Source organism: Malania oleifera, chromosome 2 (genome assembly GCF_029873635.1).
Source record: "Malania oleifera isolate guangnan ecotype guangnan chromosome 2, ASM2987363v1, whole genome shotgun sequence".
Lineage (NCBI taxonomy): Eukaryota > Viridiplantae > Streptophyta > Magnoliopsida > Santalales > Ximeniaceae > Malania > Malania oleifera.
The window spans coordinates 149,179,742-149,199,325 of NC_080418.1; the positions used below are offsets into that span (position 1 = coordinate 149,179,742).

General features: G+C 33.8%; 1 protein-coding gene across 1 annotated transcript in view; it reads right to left on the bottom strand.

The window, feature by feature from the left end:
- LOC131148461 (classical arabinogalactan protein 9-like) overlaps positions 1-2,370 on the bottom strand; it is a 5,134-nt gene extending 2,764 nt beyond the window's left edge. Inside the window, exon 1 of the mRNA XM_058098157.1 lies at positions 2,309-2,370. Coding sequence (XP_057954140.1) covers positions 2,309-2,370 — 62 coding nt within the window. The remainder of the gene's footprint in view (positions 1-2,308) is intronic.
- Positions 2,371-19,584: the final 17,214 nt, after the last annotated feature.

Consider the following 19,584-nt stretch of genomic DNA (forward strand, 5'->3'; position numbering starts at 1 on the left):
AAAATAATAATAATAATAATAATAATTGTAATAATAATAAAGTGAGATAATAAAAATAATTATAATAATAGTAAAAATAATAATAAAGATAATAGAAATAATAATAATAATAATAACAACTTTTGTTATATTAGGCCTGGAAAAATCAAGTCAATGACAAAAATGATCACTTCTTACCAAAGTATCTTGCTCAGAAAGTATCTTGTATATATCGGTTTATTTATTATGTTGGCTTTGAGAATTAGAGGCGCAGAGCTCAATTCAGAGGGAAGGTGCGCACTTTAAATTAAGAGCTAACATAGTGTTAGTGTTGTAAGGTGATTACTTATTATTTCATTACACTTTTGTTATGTTGTATATATGATAATTGCCTCTTTTTGTTTCAAGTAAGAAATTATAATTAAATAATAGGTTATATGAAGAACCTATGGTATATATTAATTTTCCTTTACCTCTCCAAATTATATAATATATTTGTTGGGCTTTGTGAAGTCTAGTTGCATTTGATCCGGATGATGACTCAACTCAAATTAATGCTACATGATTTTTTTAATGAGAATTTTCTATCCTAAGGCTTAGTCCATGGGCCCGCTTTGTAGCCCATTGAGAACCTTGTGCGTAGCATTTAACTATTGTTTTTTTTTTTTTTTTTCTAATTAGGTTTTGCCGTCATTTTGAAAGTGAGAGAGAAAACATTGTATAGCTGCACTCTCTGTTTTTCTTCTTGATTATAGTGAAATCCCTACAACTTCGTAGACGTAGGCGAAACTGTCGAACCACGTAAATATTGTCTTGTGCTTGTGATTTTTTTTTTCTTTGGCTAGATTGTTTCTTTATTTTTGTTTCTTACGGGATCTGGGAATTTCGTGTTAGTTCCCTACAATCAAATCCTGTCAACTACTTTTTTTTTCTCAAGGGGTAAGAGTTCTAGGGAAGAATGTACAAATAGCCTTGGAATTAGACCTGGCAAAGCGGATCGGGTTGGTATATTCGTGACGGATAAGGCGGATTATCGGGTGAAAAAATAATAATCCATATTCGACTCGTTTAAGTGGCGGATTATGCAGTTTTGGGTCGGATAATTCATGGCGGATGAGCGGATGATCCGCCATTCTCAAATATAATTTTATTAATAATTTATTTTTTATCATAATAATTTAAATTGTATATAATAACTTGCGATTAGTTTGTGTATTAACTTTTTTAGAAACTATATCAATCATTCAATCATTTATATTAATTAACAACTTCTGATTCATGCAAGTAAAACTGTACAATAACACACAATAAATTAATCCCAATCCAACTCAAAATAGAAATTCAAACCTGTGACTCAAATAAAATCCCCCACACTACACTCACTTATGAAAAAAGATTTTGAACAAAGGATTTTAGTATCATCAAGCACTACACTCAACCTATTAGCTAAGACTTTAGTAAAATCTTATACACACTAGAGACAAGACTAATGAACCAATAGGTCTAAAATCCCCCACTTTAATCGAATTAAATTTCTTCGGTACCAAGGCTATAAAGGAGGAATTAATGCTTTTACTAAGGACTTCATTATCAAAGAACTGCACTCAAATAAACAAGGAGCCACCCTAATGTGAAAACACATATCTTTTGGTTGTCTTTTTTATAGATAGTATAGATATATATATCACAACTAGAAGAATTCTAACCCCTTTTTTTTTCTCTTTTATTTTTTTTAAAGCAAACCAGTCTGTACCTCTTAAAAAAATTTTCATGCATTATAGAAATGATAAAAAAATTTAACACACGAAATTAAAAAAAAAAAAATACCACCACATAAAACAATCTAAGCACAAACCCAAAAGATGGCAATCAATATCATCAATAAATCATGACACAAATATGGTGTTTTCACATTGCCAAAATTCCATCCTACCTACGCTATTCCCTTTAAATGCAACCACCACCACTACCACCACCTCTTCCTAGGGGATGTTTTTGACATTGCACTTTCTCTAAATCCATTTGACATAATCTAAGACTCTTTTTATAGTGCACTTTCTCTTATTTCATATGATTCATAATCTATGACTTTTCAACTCCATATATTGAACTTTAGTCATTATGTTTATCCTTTATTTAAATTTACATTTTTCTCAAGAATTATAGAAATTGTACATTTTTTTCTCTAATTATGATATAACTCTCAGGATTTTGAGAATTTATTTGGGTTCTTTCCATCCATGCTCTATTTCAATTAAATTTAGAAAAGCAAAAGCAAACAACCCAAATCCAAAAGTTCCAAGCAAACAAGAACCCCCTTTCTTATCACAGTTGCATCCAACAGAATAGACCTACTGCTTTGGCCAAGCTCAACCTAAGTAGCAAAGCCATCCACAGGCAGATCACACAAAAAAAAATAACAATAAAAACATCACAAAATTTATAACAGCATCCCAAGAGAGGAGAAAATCACCACTAGTACAAACCACAAATACAAAAAAGATGAAACCACACTGCAAAAATCACCAACAAATAACAACGATAACCTAAATAACAAACAAAAGAAACACACTTCAGCCTGCCAAAACACAATTCAAGAACCAAGAGCATAGAAGGAAGCCAACGACAGGACGAACCTTCAAGATAGAACCTCCCAAACCCTAGACCACCACAGAACCCCGGAATTGGAAGTCTCAATCTCCCTATGACTAAAGAACGAAGAAAGGCAAGGATTAAAAAAATAAAATGAAAGAAGCTAACCAGCTAATCGTCAAATCGCAGACAGCCTAAGCTGGAAGAGAGGGAAGATCCTAAAGCCCAGAACGAACTGAGGAAGAACTCCTTCCAACTCACTCTCTTGTCTCTCGTGCAGCCGCTGACTGGTTCCCACTTCCCCACTTCTTCTTCTCTGAGTCTCTATGGCTAGGGCTCGAATGGTCAAATGGGGCTGACCTGGGGACTGGGAACTTGGGACTCTAGGAGTGGGAGGGCAGAGGGGATGAGACTCGAGAGGGGCACGCGTGCGGGCCAAGTGGACACTTGGGCATTGGGCCTTTGAGCTTTGGCCTTTGGGCAGTGCCACAGTGGGCTGGAGCCGCTGGACCGGCTGGTTTAGGGGGTAGTGGGATTTTATGGGTTAATATTTAATAATGTAAGCAAGTTGGCGGATATCCGCCGGATAAACTCGACCTGACTCGTTAAGGGGGCGGATATGAAAATGAAAACTCATATTCGACTCATTTAACAAACAGATGATTATGAGTCGATTAAAACAGAACGGATACGGTTCGGATTAACGGATTTTTATCCATTTTGCTAGGTTTACTTGGAATAGGGAAGAGCGAAAAAAAAAAAAAACCAAAAAAGAAAAAGAGACAGCAAAGGTCTAGATTCTAAAAAACTAACACTAAGCTAGAAGACGTAAAAACCAAAGGAGATTAGAGCTCGTCAAAGTTCTACCCCAAACGAAAGACCAAATGGAGAACTTGATTGAAGATTGCAGTAGACATTATTTACAAATTTTGACAACCCCTCCTATATTCTTACCAATATCCCAACAGATCAATTGCAATTAGGAAAGAAATAAAAATGTTTCTGTGAACTCGACCTTTGGATCTTCCTTTCTAGGCTCGCAAAAGATTATTCAAATTTCTTTTAGTGTTATTCAGCTTACATTCAAGAAACCAATGCAGCCATCCGAGACATTCTCTATGAAGGGGTAGTGGACTCATATGAGAAGCAAGTTGTTTCGCCTGAAGACAAAACAAATAGTCATTAACAATGAACCAACCTTTATCTTAAGGTTCTCTTGTGTGAGATATTGAGCTCAAGACCCAATAGGCTTAAGCTTTAAAGTCAAGTTGGTAATCACTCATGTGTATTAAGACCATCCACGGACTCTTTCTGTCCTAATATGAGAATCTTGTTAAGAATGCCTAATAAAAGGAAAAAAAAAAAAAAAAACCTTTGAAGGAGCCCACAATGACCTATGAGGAAAAGTCACTTGCTAATTATTATGAAAGAAAAAAATATTAATTTGGATCTATTGTTTCACAACCATTGAATATTAAGATAAAAATTAATTAATTGTTTGAAATTGTTTCATTTTGATTCACATGTTTTTATAGGCCAAAATTTTTATTCAATGAATGATTTGAGGGTTGTGGTTTAATAAACTCAAAAAAGAAGGTGGGTTTGTCAAACATGAACAGAAAAAAAAAAAAAAAAAATGAAAGGAGTGAAGGGAAGTGTTTATTGATTATTAGTTAATATCCACATTGGATTTTTGTGCATTGAACAATTTACTAAGATTCAACTATGAGTATTTTGATTATTGTATAAAATATAGCATTTTGGAATTTTCACTTTATTTGGTTTGAGAGTGTTAGGACCGGAGGAGCCTATGGGTGGGTTTGATACATATGGTGAACACTAACTTAACTTAAAAGTTTAAGCCTACTGGGTCTTGGGTCCAACCATGTATATAAGCACCCATCATCCACTCTAATTTTCCAATGTAGGACAAGCTCACAAGTAGAATTCTCAATAGAGAGTATTTTGATTATTTTTTTACTATTATTATTGTAGACACCTCATTTTGTCCAATTATTATGTAGCAAAATTTCATTTTAAAAAAATTTATCTCTTCTTTTTAGTTTAATTTTGGTGTCATCTAAGGTCTTTGCGTAATTGAATCTCTCGCTTCAACTCTCTCAACTTTACCGCCTTGAATTGAGGTTTCATTCATCAGGTTTTTTGCACAAACTATTTTTTCTTTTTTCAAGTTGAAAAATTGAGCTTCAAACTAAATTAGGTTATAAAGTCAAGAGTTTTCTAGAGGTAACGACCACTTGTGTAGTGCATCAACCATTGTTAAATGACATATTTTTAGCAATCGTTTTTGAAACTATAGCTAAAAATGTGTTGATAAAGTCTATTTTTTTGTTATATAAAAAACAAAAAAAAAATTGTCGCTTATTATCTAGAACATATATAGTTATTATTCAAATAGTTTTTGTAAATAATTTTATTACGCATGAAGGTTTTTATCAAATATTCACGTATGTAAATGAGTTGGCTCACCATATACATTTAAGTATCCTTAAAGAAAATAATCAAATTTTGGAGAAATCATTATAGGTATAATACCGCAACATAATTAAGTTGTATATATACTAATCATTAAATTATTAATTATTATAGTGGAGAAGAGAAAAAAAATTAATGATTATATTAATTAGTTGTTATCATATATATAGTAATCATTGTAGAGAAATTATTTGCATTCTTAGAATCATTTTTAATCTATAGAATTCATAAATAAGAGATCTCTAAAATGGTATAATCGTATCGCCTTTTATATCCGAATTTAAACATAATAATTTCAATATTAATATTTCATAATTAAATTATTAAATATTTCTCAAGTAAAAAATTGAGCTTCAAACTAAAAAAGGAACAAATTATCTCATCAATTATTATTTAGGACATTTGAAATTCTTTATTCAATATTCACATATTTAAATGAATTGGCTCAATATACAAATTTATGTATTCTTAAAGAAATTATCATTTTTGTTTTTGTTATTATTGTAACACCCCGACCCCGAGGGGGCCTGGGATATTAACTTTTTACTACTGATTTACAGCGGAAGCAAATAAACTCAATTTTTATTAAACCAGAGCGCTAATTATCCATATTACAATCATTTATTTCAAAAGAAGGAAAATTACACAAACATAAATATCTGAAACCATACTAATATTTCTAATCAATCTTTATTTTTCTAATCCCCACCCGCATGCTTGCTAAGCCTGATTCCCGACATGTCCTTCAGAGTTATCTGAAATAAAATATGATTGGGATGAGACGACGCTCAGTAAGTAAATAAGATTATTATTAGTGTGTGGCCAAAATGAGTTTTTAAAGAATTTCGTAAAACAATAATGAATACTATAACTTCAAGATTGTTTTTAGAATAAACATAAATTTAACAATTTCTGCATAAAACTTTTGTCATCAATTTCAACAGTAAATTTTTAAATCATATACTATAACTGCTAAATTAAACTTTTAACTTTAAAACTGTAAAAATATTTAATGATAAACATACATATACTTTTCCTTATACGTTTTCCTTAGATCGTCATATAAGCACCAAAATGATCCTTTTCACGTAAACTTACACTTTTCCTTCAAATTATCATTAACTTTATACACGTAATTAAATATGTATAAACATATATTGTAAAAACCCACCCTTAGGCCTGTTTGCCGTAAGTCATGTTTACCCCCATGACTGGGTTGTGCGGTCCGAAGACTGGACTTAGCTGGCTGGCCGACCAAACTAAATCAAAGTACGTAAACTTTAAGTGAGATTTTCCTTATTAAGTCCTGGTCCGGAACCAGGTGTGCACTCAGGAGAAATCCACTAACATAAATAACCACTCTGTAAACAGTGTGGGTGCACTCTGATCCGTATAAACCTTAAGCTGCGGTACCGAGCATCTGTAACTTTAAACTTTCGTTGCCATAAGGGGTTTTAAAATCATCTTATTATAATTTATGCAATTTAAAAATAATATCGTGAAAATCTCATCTTTACTCATATTTTCATAAAAATGCAACGTATAAATAAACTCATGCCACACAATTTTTGTGTTAAAAATATATATATAATTTTATTTTTGAATAGAAAGAAATGCTGAAAATTTACCCGAGGGGATTGGAACATTTCTTAACCCAAAAATAGATACAAGTATATTAAAGATAGAACTGGTATAATTAAATATGCGTAAAAATAAACTCATGGAAATTTTGTGGAACTAAGTAACATAATTAAAATTTACGTACAAAATAAACTCGGGTATGAATTTAAAATAAAAAGAAACTAACATAATCAAAATTTACTTACAAATAAACTCGGGTATAAATTTTGAATAAAAATACTAACATAATCAAATTTACTTACCTTCTTCTTTTACCGCGTGCTACGAACACAATAACTATCTTTAAGAAATGAGATCGGAAAGAGTGGGTGATTGAGAATTTATTTAAAAATTCTCTCTCCACCACAATTTCTTTCACTTACTAATCCTTCTCTTCCTTGAAAAATTGTTGTGAAAAATGAAGGTTGAGAGCTCCCTATTTATAAGAAAATTTTGGGGAAAGAATGAAATTTATAAAAGTGTGGGGAGATGGGTGAAATTATAATTTTTAAAAATTAAAGAATGGGCAAGGGATGGGCAAGGTATGGGTTGAGTATGGGATGGGGATGGAGACCATGTGGGAGTGCTTGCCACCATTCCCATTAAATAATTTTTTTTTTAATTAATTACTTACCTAATTAATCAATTAGTTAATTAATTATTTTACTATTTCATTATTTTTCTTAATCATTATTATCAATATTATTATCATTGTTATTACTTTTAAACTATTTTTAGTATTTCTTTATTTTATTTTTTGAATAAGAATTAAATTTGAATTTAAAAACTCATGTGGGCCCCACATGGTCTTGTGGGCCCCACACAACTTCGAGACCCAAATGGATCCTACGTCACTCGAATAACTCTCATATGATTTTATGCATCCTACATAACTTTGAGACTCGTGTAAACCTCCATACGGCTTCGGGACTCATGTGGGCCCCGCATAGGATACCTATATTATTATTATTTTATCATATATTTCTACAAATTATATCAGTCAAAACATTATTTTGTGTATTTATTTACGTATATAAACAGTGTCTTGTGGCTCCGGGACTCATGTGGACCCCACATAGTCTCTTGGGCCCCACATATGATACCTATATTATTATCATCTTATTATGTATTTCTACAAATTATGTCTGTCAAAACACTATTTTATGTATATATACTTATTTACGTGTACAAACAGTGTCTATCCTGTTTATCCTATGAAATTCCATTTTGACCAGGCCGACCTCCAGGGAGCGACTGAGCCGCAATGGTCTCTGAGTACTCGCTAAGACAAGGTCTTTCTTAGGCATCAAACATGGAATCAAGGATCCTACAGAAAAACACGTCCGTATTGATATTAACTTAATGACTATTTTTATTATTTTATTATTATTGTACTTTAATCATATATATATATATATACATATATATATTTTTTTTTGGGTCATCACAATTATTATTATTATTATTATTATTATTATTATTATTATTATTATTGTGTTCTTACCTAAACAAAATGCTACAGCCAATAAAGTGTACCTTATGTTTAAAATCATTTATTAGTCAAATCTCATATTTTGAATACGCTAAGTTTCAAGCGCAACCTTACTTTTAAAATCATTTATTAGTCAAATCCCATATTTTGAATATGCTAAGTTTCATTTGAACATGATACAATGTAATGTTTTTTAAAGGAATGTGACTGATCCTTTTCCCTATTGATAGTCATATATTATATGGAAAAACTTTCATTATTAGGTTTCCAATCACACCATATAATATTAGTATAATTAACCATATGTTTATAGACTTGGTTTATATATTTGTTACAATGTTGAACACACCAAGGATCTTATCTTGGAATTTTAGGGTATTAAATGATAGAGACCCGAATATTATTTAGTTAATAATATTGGCCACACAAGAGGACATATACCAACTTTCTGGTTTCAGCTAAAAATTAATTAGAAAATAATTTTATTAATTATTTTTCTTGACATTCTTGCTTAAATTTTAAAAAGCAAGAATATTAGGGTGCCCACTACAATTTAAAAATAATATTGGGTCTTTTCGCGAAAGAATAATAGCAAAAACCACAAATGCATCTCATCCACACCACCAGTGATGTAGAGATCGATTCTCCTCCGTCCATTGCTCGCTATGAAGCTGTTCTTTGGATGCTAAAGGTTAATGTGCATTCTGCTCTCAGGACCATTCTGGCTATTAACTATTTAGATAGTTTCCTCTCAAGCCTCCAATTTAAGAGGGATAAGCGATGGATGATCTAGCTTGATGTTGTGACTTGCCTCTCATTGGCTGCGCGCAAAAGTGGAGGAGATCCAAGTGCCTCTTCTTCTAGACTTCCAAGTATGTTAAAAATTACAACCTTGATCAGTATATATCCTCTAGAACTGATCCAACGAACCCTTTTTTATTGGACCCGAGAATATCCGCAATCGAGTGGCTTAACATGAACCCCCTCCCAATCGGGCTGCACTCGACTGGTCTGGATCTAGGAATCCCCTGTAAAGGACTTGAATTCATCAAATTTCAGGGGATGGGTTGTAAGGCATGGAGGCAAAGGAGGTTGAGCTCTTGAAAGCCAATGGCCGATCAAGAGTGGTGTAGGAATAAAGATCAACGAACACCATGGACAAAGGTGTCGATGTGTTGGCGCCCACAGAGGCCTTTGAGATTGATCGGAAAGTGGTGGCCTTTTTGGAGTGAACCTTGGAGGAAGATAACTGGGACGGGTCGGGTCGGAGATAGCAGAAGGAGTGGCTTAACCCTTCATCGAGAGGGTTTGAAATCAGAACGAGAAAGTTTGGCCTCCAGCGAGACTCCTTGAGGTTGCTATTGAAGCAAGTGGTGAGCTTCCCCAATTCATTACCCACACAAAGAATAAATAAAAGAAACAAAACAAAAGAAAAGGAAATTGTAAATTCCTTTGCTTTTCAAAAGCTCCAAAGCCGATATTTCATAGCCAATGATATACCCTAAACATACCAAGGTCAAATAGTCAATCCACTGTATTAAGGCACAACAGTAATCTAGGGCATCATTGCTCAAGGACAACTGCTCGAAGGGGTCAACTCCATATAAGTCATATCAATCCACGCCAGCACCACAGATAGCTGGTATCAGCTCCTTAAAGGGCAGAGCAATCCACGCCAGCGACATAACTTGCCAATAAATGGCCTCACATTCTCAAGTCAACTTCTACTACTATAAATAGGGACTCGGGCGAGAGACTAAGGTATCTCATTCTAATCCAATTTGACTGTTGCTTACAACCTCTCTAAAGCACTCCCTTCCGTAGGCATCAGAGAGATCCCCCTAAGTACACTTTGGGTCCTCCAAGCCGCGTTTGTTTTCATCCTTTTTAGGTGATCGGGATTAGAAAGCTTGCTGGAGGTCAAATCGACATTTTTGGCAACAACAGCCAAATTGATCTGCAAAGAAACAGTGAGAGGGAGAGAGAAGCGGAAGAAGAAGATGATGTAGTAGAGAGAGAAAGAGGAGTTGACTTTCGAGAACAATTTTGAAACAAGACAAAATTTTCTTTTTTTGCATTTTTTTTTTTGTAAAAGAAAAGTTGGTGCATATTAACCTAATATTTTTTAAACGCATCAATTTGGGAAAAAAGTTTCATCCAAACTACTTTTAAATATTTTTTATCAAACTAATATTAAAATAAATGAGAAATATAAAATGAGGATTTCGAAAATGCTTATTAAAAAAAGTAACTAATCCTAAAAAAATAAATATAATAATTAATTCTCACATTTAGCTTTCTTGAAACTTCGTTTGGAACTTGAAAAATAATAAAAAGATGAAAAAAAAAAAATCAAAGAATTCATATTTTCATGTTTTGTTATTAAGAAAAATAGGAAAAAAAATTATTGCAAATATATTAACACAATTTTAATTTTACTTTTCAATAATATTTAGTTTTTCTTAATTTTTAATCATATTAATTTTTTTAAATATTTAATAGAGAATGAACATATAAGGGGAAATATGTTTCCTCCTCATTTTCATTTCTTTTACTTTTTTCAAATAAAATTCTTAATCCAAATGAACCCTTACCCCATATTTGGATAGTATTTGAATAATATGTATTACAAAATTATATTCAAATTTATTCAAATTCAAATTTAAGCTATCAAATGCATGATCCCAAACTCAGGGTTAAATGGTTTTTTTTTTCCCCTTGAAACATAATGATATATAATGCGTAAGCTAGTCAGTCATCATATGAGTATATTAGCTCTCTCTCTCTCTCTCTCTCTCTCTCTCTCTCTCTCTCTCTCTCTCTGTAAATGCGTGTGTATATGTATTGTATATTTCAAAAAATCAAGGCCGCCAGGAAACTTAATAATAAAAATTTTCTTCTATATAATATATGATTATTGAAGGAAAAGGGTCTGTCACATTTCTTTAAAGACTTTTTAGTACCGTATCATATTCAAATGAAACTTAGCATACTCAAAATAAGGAATTTGACTAATAAACGATTTTAAACCTAAGGTTACGCTTGATTTGATGCAGCATTTTGTTGAGGTAAGTACACAATAATAATAATAATAATAATAATAATAATAATAATAATAATAATAATAATAATAATAATAATTAAGAGAACAAAAACAAAAATTAGTTTCCCAACGACAATTGATCACTCATAAAACTACCAATTAATAATAATTAAAAAATTTAAAGTAATTAAAATAATAAATTAGTAGCAACTTCATGATACATATCAATTTACTAATATAAATGATAATTTCTTTAAGAATACTTAAGTTTATATATTGAGCCAATTCATTTAAATATGTGAATATTGAATAAAGAATTTCAAATGTTCTAAATAATAATCAAAGAGATAATTTGTTCCTTTTTCAGTTTGAAGCTCAATTTTTTACTTGAGAAATATTTAACAATTTAATTATGAAATATTAATATTGAAATTATTATGTTTAAATTCAGGGTAGAAAAGGCGATTATACCATTTTAGAGATCTCTTATTCATGAATTCTAGAGATTAAAAATGATTTAAGAATGCAAATAATTTCTCTACAATGATTACTATATATATGATAACAACTAATCCATATAAGCATTAATTTGTTTTCTCTTCTCTACTATAATAATTAATAATTTAATGATCAATACATATATATACAACTTAATTATGTCGAGATATTATACCTAATGATTTCTCCAAAATTTGATTATTTTCTTTAAGCATGCTTAAATGTATATAGTGAGCCAACTCATTTACATACGTGAATATTTGAAAAAACCTTCCTTTGTAATAAAATTATTTACAAAAACTATTTGAATAGTAACTATATATGTTCTAGATAATAAGAGCCAAATTTTTATTTTTTGTTTTTTATATAACAAAAAATTAGACTTTATCAACACATTTTTAGCTATAGTTTCAAAAACGATTGCTAAAAACAAGTCATTTAACAATGGTTGTTGCACTATACAAGCGCTCGTGACCATTGGAAAACTCTTGACTTTATAAGCTGATTTAGTTTGAAGCTCAATTTTTTAACTTTAAGAAAGAAAAAAATGTTTGTACAAAAAACTTGATGAATGAAATCTCAATTCAAGGCGGTAAAGCTGAGAGGGTCGAAGCGAGAGATTCAATTACTCAAAGACCTTGGATGACACCAAAATTAAACTAAAAAGAAGAAATAAAATTTTTTTTTAAATGAAATTTTGCTACATAATAATTGGACAAAATGAGGTGTCTACAATAATAATAGTAAAAAAAATAATAATAATCAAAATACTCTCAAACCAAATAAAGAGAAAATTTCAAAATGCTATGTTTTATACAATAATCAAAATACTCATAGTCAAATCTTAGTAAATTGTTCAATGCACAAAAATCCAATGTGGGTATTAACTAATAATCAATAAACACTTCCCTCCCCTCCCCCCCCCCCCCCCCTTAATTTTTTTTTTTCTTTTCATGTTGGACAAACCCACCTTCTTTTTTGAGTTAATTAAATCACAACCCTCAAATCATTCACTAAATAAAAATTTTGGCTTATAAAAACAGGTGAATCAAAAGCAAACAATTTCAAACAATTAATTAATTTTTAGATTAATATTCAATGGTTGCGAAACAATAGATCCAAATTAATATTTTTAGCAAGTGACTTTTCCTCATAAGTCTGTGGGCTTCTCCAATTACTTCAAAGGTTATTATTATTTTTCTTTCATTTGGAATTCTTAACAAGATTCTAATGTTAGGACAAAAGGAGTCCATGAGTGGTCTTAATACACATGAGTGACTATCAACTTGACCCAAAAGCTTAAGCCTATTGGGTCTTGGGTTCAATATCTCACACAAGATAACCTTAAGAGAAGAAAGATTGATTCATTGTTAATGACTTTGTTTTGTCTTCAGGTGAAACATCCTGCTTCTCATATGAGTCCACGACCCCTTCATAGAGAATGTCTCGGATGGCTGCATTGGTTTCTTGAATGTAAGTTGTGTTGGGCTATTTCCTTCCATGTGGAGGAAAGCTCACGTGGGCTTTATTAAAAGCCCAAATCTTAACGCTTTTAATGTGAAAACCTAAAGGAAATTATAAAAAGATAGGGGAGAAGGGAGGAATTGTCACTTCTCAAAAGAAATAGAGAAAAACATGATTTTTCTCATGCTGTCTAGATTTTATCAAGACTTTGATCCTGCTTCGTCTATGGTCCGATTGAGCTGAAATTTGGAGGAGAAGTTCATAACTCAAGGAGCTACAATCTGAATGGTGGAGATTAGATTTTGAGTTGGAGAGTTGGGATTTTTTTCCTATGAACAGTAATCATGATATTGGTATATTTTCTCCAACTCTCTTTGTATTTGCCAAGATTGTCGATATCTTGATGAGATATATTTGTAACATCTAATTGAGATTAGAGAAGACTTTATGTACCCATTATTTGATTGATAGTGGAGGTTTCAACTGGACTAGGTCCCATGGTTTTTCTTTCTCACACTGAGGAAGTGTTCCACGTAAAAAATTGCTTGGGTTCTTATGGCTTGGTGTGATTGATTATTTTTCTTATTATTTTCAGCACGTATAAAAGAAGAGATACACTATATTTGCTTGCATATAGGGAGAAGAATTATTCTGCTGTGGTTGTTTGTTGATATCTCTCCCAACAAAGTAGTATCAGAGCCTAGTTGACAGATTGTCAAGTTGGCAATTTGAGTTATGGAAGCAAATACGAGTAGAATGATTAATTTCAATGGTTCAAATTATCACATATGGAAAGGAAAAATGGAGGATCTTCTTTATGTGAAAGATTATTACCTACCGGTGTTTAGTGCTGAAAAATCAGAAAAAAAAAAAAAAATCTGATGTAGAATGGACTTTGTTACATCGATAGGTGTGTGGGTATATCACGCAATGGGTAGATGATAATGTTTTGAACCATATTAGTGGAGAGACAAATGCATGTTCTCTATGGAGTAAGCTTGAAGAGTTATATGCTTGAAAGATTGGCAATAATAAGTTGTTCCTGATTAAACAAATGATGGCTTTGAGGTACCAAGACGGGACTCCTTTATCTCATCACCTGAATACATTTCAAGCAATTATTAATTAGTTGGCTAGAATGGGTATTAAATTTGATTATGAGATACAAGGGTTATGGTTACTTGGTTCATTACCGGACTCGTGGGAGACGCTCAGAACTTCATTGTCTAACTCCGCTCTAGAAGATGTAATCACAATGGATATGGCCATGAGCTGTTTGTTAAATGAAGAGATGAGAAGAAAAACATAGGGATCCTCTTTACAGTCAGAGATCTTGGTTACAGAAAAGAGGGAAAGAAGTAAGAGCAGAGGTTCGAAGAACAGAGATAATAGTAGAAGCAAATCCAACAAGTTTGCAAATGTTGAGTGTCATCATTGTTGGAAAAAGCGACACATCAAGAAATATTGCAGGCAGTTGAAGAAAGAAAACAAGAATGAGAAAAGGGAGGGAACGAAGAATGGAGATGACAAATATGGTTATGATAGAGTTTCTACCACCACTCCTGAAAAATTCCTCATTGTTTCTGATGATGAGATGATAAATGTTGCAGATCATGAGGCCAACTGGGTGATTGACAGTGGTGCCTCCATTCATGCTACATCTCGGAAGGATCTTTTTACATCCTATAGATCTGGTCACTTTGGAACAGTAAAGATGGGCAATGATGGCTTGGTTAAATTCATTGGAATTGGGGATGTGTATCTGAAGACAAATAATGGCACAAGTTTAGTTCTTAGAGATGTGAAGCATATTCCTGACATTCATTTGAATTTGATTTCTGCAGGTAAACTTGATGACGAAGGGTATTGCAACACTTTCAGTGATGGCCAGTGGAAGCTCACCAGGGGTGTCATGGTTGTGGCTTGGGGCATGAAGCACTCTGCATTACATTTTGCAAGCAAAAATCTCCAATGACATTGTTAAAGTAATGGAGGATAATGGTACAACAGAGTTGTGGCACAAAAGACTGGTTCACATGAGTAAGAAAGGATTAGCTTTACTAGGGAAGAAAAGTCTACTATGTGGACTAAAAAGTACACCTTTGAAAAGGTGTACTCATTGTTTGTCAGGGAAGCAGATCAGAGTTTCCTTCAAGAATTCCCCTCATTCGAGAAAATTAGAGATATTGGATTTGGTACATTCGGATGTGTGTGGCCCTATAAAGACGAGAACACTTGGTGGCTCCAGATACTTTGTGACCTTCATAGATGAGCATTCAAGGAAGTTGTGGATATATACCTTGAAGTCAAAAGACCAAGTGTTGGTTGAGTTCAAGTGCAATTTCAAGCCCTAATTGAGAGATAAACTGGGAAGAAATTGAGGTGCATCCAAACTGATAACGGTGGAGAGTATTCTGGTCCATTTGATGAGTATTGCAGACAATAGGGTATTCAACATCAAAAGACTGCTCCGAAAACTCCTCCATTAAATGGCATAGCAGAAAGGACGGACAGAACACTGGTTGAGAGAGTGAGATGTTTGCTTTCACAAGCTGGTTGCCAAAATCCTTTTAGGGGGAGGAATTGAGCACTATTGTTCATGTGTTGAATCTTACACCCAGTGTTTCTCTACAATTTGATGTGCCAAAATCGAGTTTGGACAGGTAAGGATGTTTCCTATAATCACCTGTGTGTTTTTGGGTGCAGAGCATTTGTGCATATTCCAAAAGATGAAAGGTCCAAACTTGATGAGAAAACGCGATAGTGTATATTCCTTGGCTACGGTCAAGATGAATTTGGAAACAAGATTTATGATCTAGTTGAGAAGAAAATTGTGAGAAGCAGAGATGTCATGTTTGTAGAAGATCAGATGATTTAGGATATTGAGAAGGTAGAGAAATCTATGTCTCAGCGGGGTGACAGTTTGACTAATGTGGATCTAGTTCCGTTGAAGAATTTTCCATCTCAGGTTGAGAATGATGTTCAGGATGACCACTAGGGTAAAGGTGATGTGGATGTTCCCTTACAGGTTCAGGGAGATGTTGAGACTGATGAGCAGTTGACAGTACCATAGATTCCACCCGAGATTCCATTTAGGAGGTCAGCCAGAGACCGACCTCCTTCCACTCGGTATTCAGTAGAATAATATGTGTTATTGACTAATGGGGGAGAGCCCCAGTGTTTTGTAGAAGCCATGGAAGATAAACACAAGATAGAGTGGGTTGAGGCCATGCAAGATGAGATGCAGTCATTGCATGATAACCATGCCTTTGAGTTAGTGAAGCTGCCTAAAGGAAAAAGAGCTTTAGAGAACAAGTGGATTTACAAGAAGAAACCAAATGAGTTCTCTTCACGGCCACGGTACAAAGCTAGATTGGTTGTAATAGGGTTCGATCAGAGAAAAGGTATTGATTTTGATGAGATCTTCTCTCCAATTGTAAAGATGTCATTGATTCGTATAGTACTCAGCTTAGCAGCTAGTCTTGACTTGGAAGTTGAGTAGATGGATGTAAAAACTTCATTCCTTCATGGTGATTTAGGGGAAAAGATTTATATAAAGCACCCAGAGGGTTTCAGAGTGAAATGGAAAGAGAATTATGTGTGTGTTGACCTTATAGGTCACACCTGGTTTTGATGATAACAAATACTCAAGTATTTGATGGCTTTCAAGTGTATGTGTAGGTTTGTTTTAGAAGATCAAGTAATGACACGTGAAAGCAAAGCATGAAGAACCTGAGGATTCTCTTTCATTTTGTAAATTCAATTAATGTAATATGGGTCTATAATAGTAACTAGGTATATGCTTTGTAATAATCTTTGCATGTCATGCATGTAGGTTTTTGTAAACTCAACATGACCATAGACTGACCTTAGGGTACCGAATGTCATTAGGGCACCTTTCGGTCGATCGACGCCAGGTTTTTGGGCATACTTGAAAAACCTTAGGTCCCAACACTCACACACATATCATATAATATATAGGAGTGTTAAATCTGTGCTTAAATTGAACATTATTAGGTAAATTGAGAGCACTCGGACGACCGAACCCTTGGAGTTCAAAACTCCTCGGGTGCCCGCACTGTTGAGAAGTCAATAGTTGAATTGGACTCTCGGGCGACCGAACTATTTTGTGCGAACTATCCATGGGTGCCCGAACCCTTCGAAAGGGACATTCCACCAACTCCGGCTACGGAGAGATATAGTTAAAAAAGATCCCCGGGCGACCGAACACATGAGTTCGACAGACCAACCTTATGGCCGGGCACCTGAAGTTATGAAACAATGCTATTGACTTTAATTCAGGCCACCGAACTTAAATTCGAGCGATTGAATTAATTCAAATGACCTTTATTACTGTGTCTGTTCGGGTGACCGAACCATGGTCCAACCACCTAAACCTTAGTTGGTTAAAATTAATTTAACTGCAGTAAAAACTGGCTAAGTTGGGTTAATTGTGTTTTAATTATTTGAAACTTTTTTAATAATTCCCGACAAGTCTCAAACGGTTATAATTTTACCTCTGCCTATAAATATAGGCTCATTTGCAAAGATTAAGGAATAGTTAGCAATTTCATTAGCCAAAATATCCTCTCTTTTGCAAACATTCTTATTGTCCAAATACTCTCAAATTCTCATTCCTTTTGTAACGACCCAAATTTTAAAATGGAATTTAAATGATAAAAGAAAGGAAATTGGAAACAGGATCTGAAGGGAAGCTGCTAAGCTTTGTTGACGAATACAGGGTTTCGTTGACGAAGGCTTCAAGATTTTCGTCGACGAACACAGGGCTTCGTCGACAAGAAAATAGCGAGAGAGGTTCTGAGGCAGCCTGAATTTCGTTGACGAATTCAAGGTCTCATCGACGAAATTTGTGAAGGAGTTGTCGACGAAGGTCGGGCTCGTTGATGAAATCCTGTTTTATAAGTATGAAAAATCTGGGGAAAATATCATTTTTAAGAGGTTTCTCTCTCTCTCTCTCTCTCTCTCTCTCTCTCTCTCTCTCTCTCTCTCTCTCTCTCTACGATTCTCTCTCCATTCCCTCTACATTTTCGGCCCCACCCGTCGTCGGATCGACGATCCGAAGTTACCACGATGATTCTAGTGGAGTTCTCCACAAGTCTACCAAGGCGGATCATCAAGGAAGCGAAGTTGGATTCCATCCCAAATCCAGGGTAAGACTTTTTACTCAATTTTTGGAGTCTTTACAGTTGAGAAAAGTATTCTACGCATGAAAATACTGAAGTTTAATATTAGGAGTTTTCATTTCCAACGGGGTTGATTAGGAACATTGGAAATCATCCCTAAGTCGAGGTAAGGCTTTTAAGCCGAATTTGACTTAGTGATAGTTATGAAAAGTGTTATACACGTTGAAATACTAAAGTTTAGTTTTTGCGAATTTCATTTTCAGGGTGTTGAGTTATGAATCCTGTAGGTGCGGGGAGGAATTTTCTTAGGGGTTGTTCAGGAATCAGGTAAGGGGATAAACTAAGCTAGTACTATTTTGGAAAAATGCTTATATATATATATATATATATATATATATATATATATATATTTATCATTTGATTTATGGAAAATATATATGTTTATATATATATATATATATATATATGTTTCATATTCGTAAAATACTATGAAAATGATCGTATGTTGAATATGTGATAAATCTGTTGTGTGGCATAAGTAAAAAAGTTGTGAAATACTATTTTCTGGGAATTTGGATGATATGGTTTTTATGATGGAAAACTGGCATCTGGGCCGAGATTTCTATGATGAGATTGTGATGTGATTTGCCGGCGTACGGGCCGTGCTATGTGATGTGATTTGCCGGTGTATGGGCCATGCTATGTGGATGAGATTTGCCAACGTACGGGCTGTGTTATGTGATGTGATTTGCTGGCGTACAGGCCGTGCTATGTGGATGAGATTTGCCAGCGTACGGGTTGTGCCCTGTGTAGCTGGCGTACGGGCCGAGTTACTATAAAATGTGTAATACTGGCGTACGGGCCGATGATTTTCATGATACACGTATATATGTGAAATGATATGATTGATGAGAAAATAAATTATATGAGATATCTATGTATCACGGTTTCAGTGTATGTATATGATATCAGAACCTAGTTGGCTTGGTTTAGGCTAGCACTTGCACGATACCGTTGCTATGTGTCCATGGTCTTCGTGATCATGATATTTGTGTTAACACCGCTGTACGGAGTAGTGTGAGATTGGATGGTCGATGTGGTTATTTTCAAGAAGTGTGCTGTTATTGCCCCTGGTGTACGGACCAGTCTAGGCAGACCCATCAGACCTACAGACTAGACTATCGACTTGGCAGTGGTCGGCCAACCATTGTTAGGTCCCGCCTCTAGGCCACACAACCCAGTCATGTGGGGGTAAT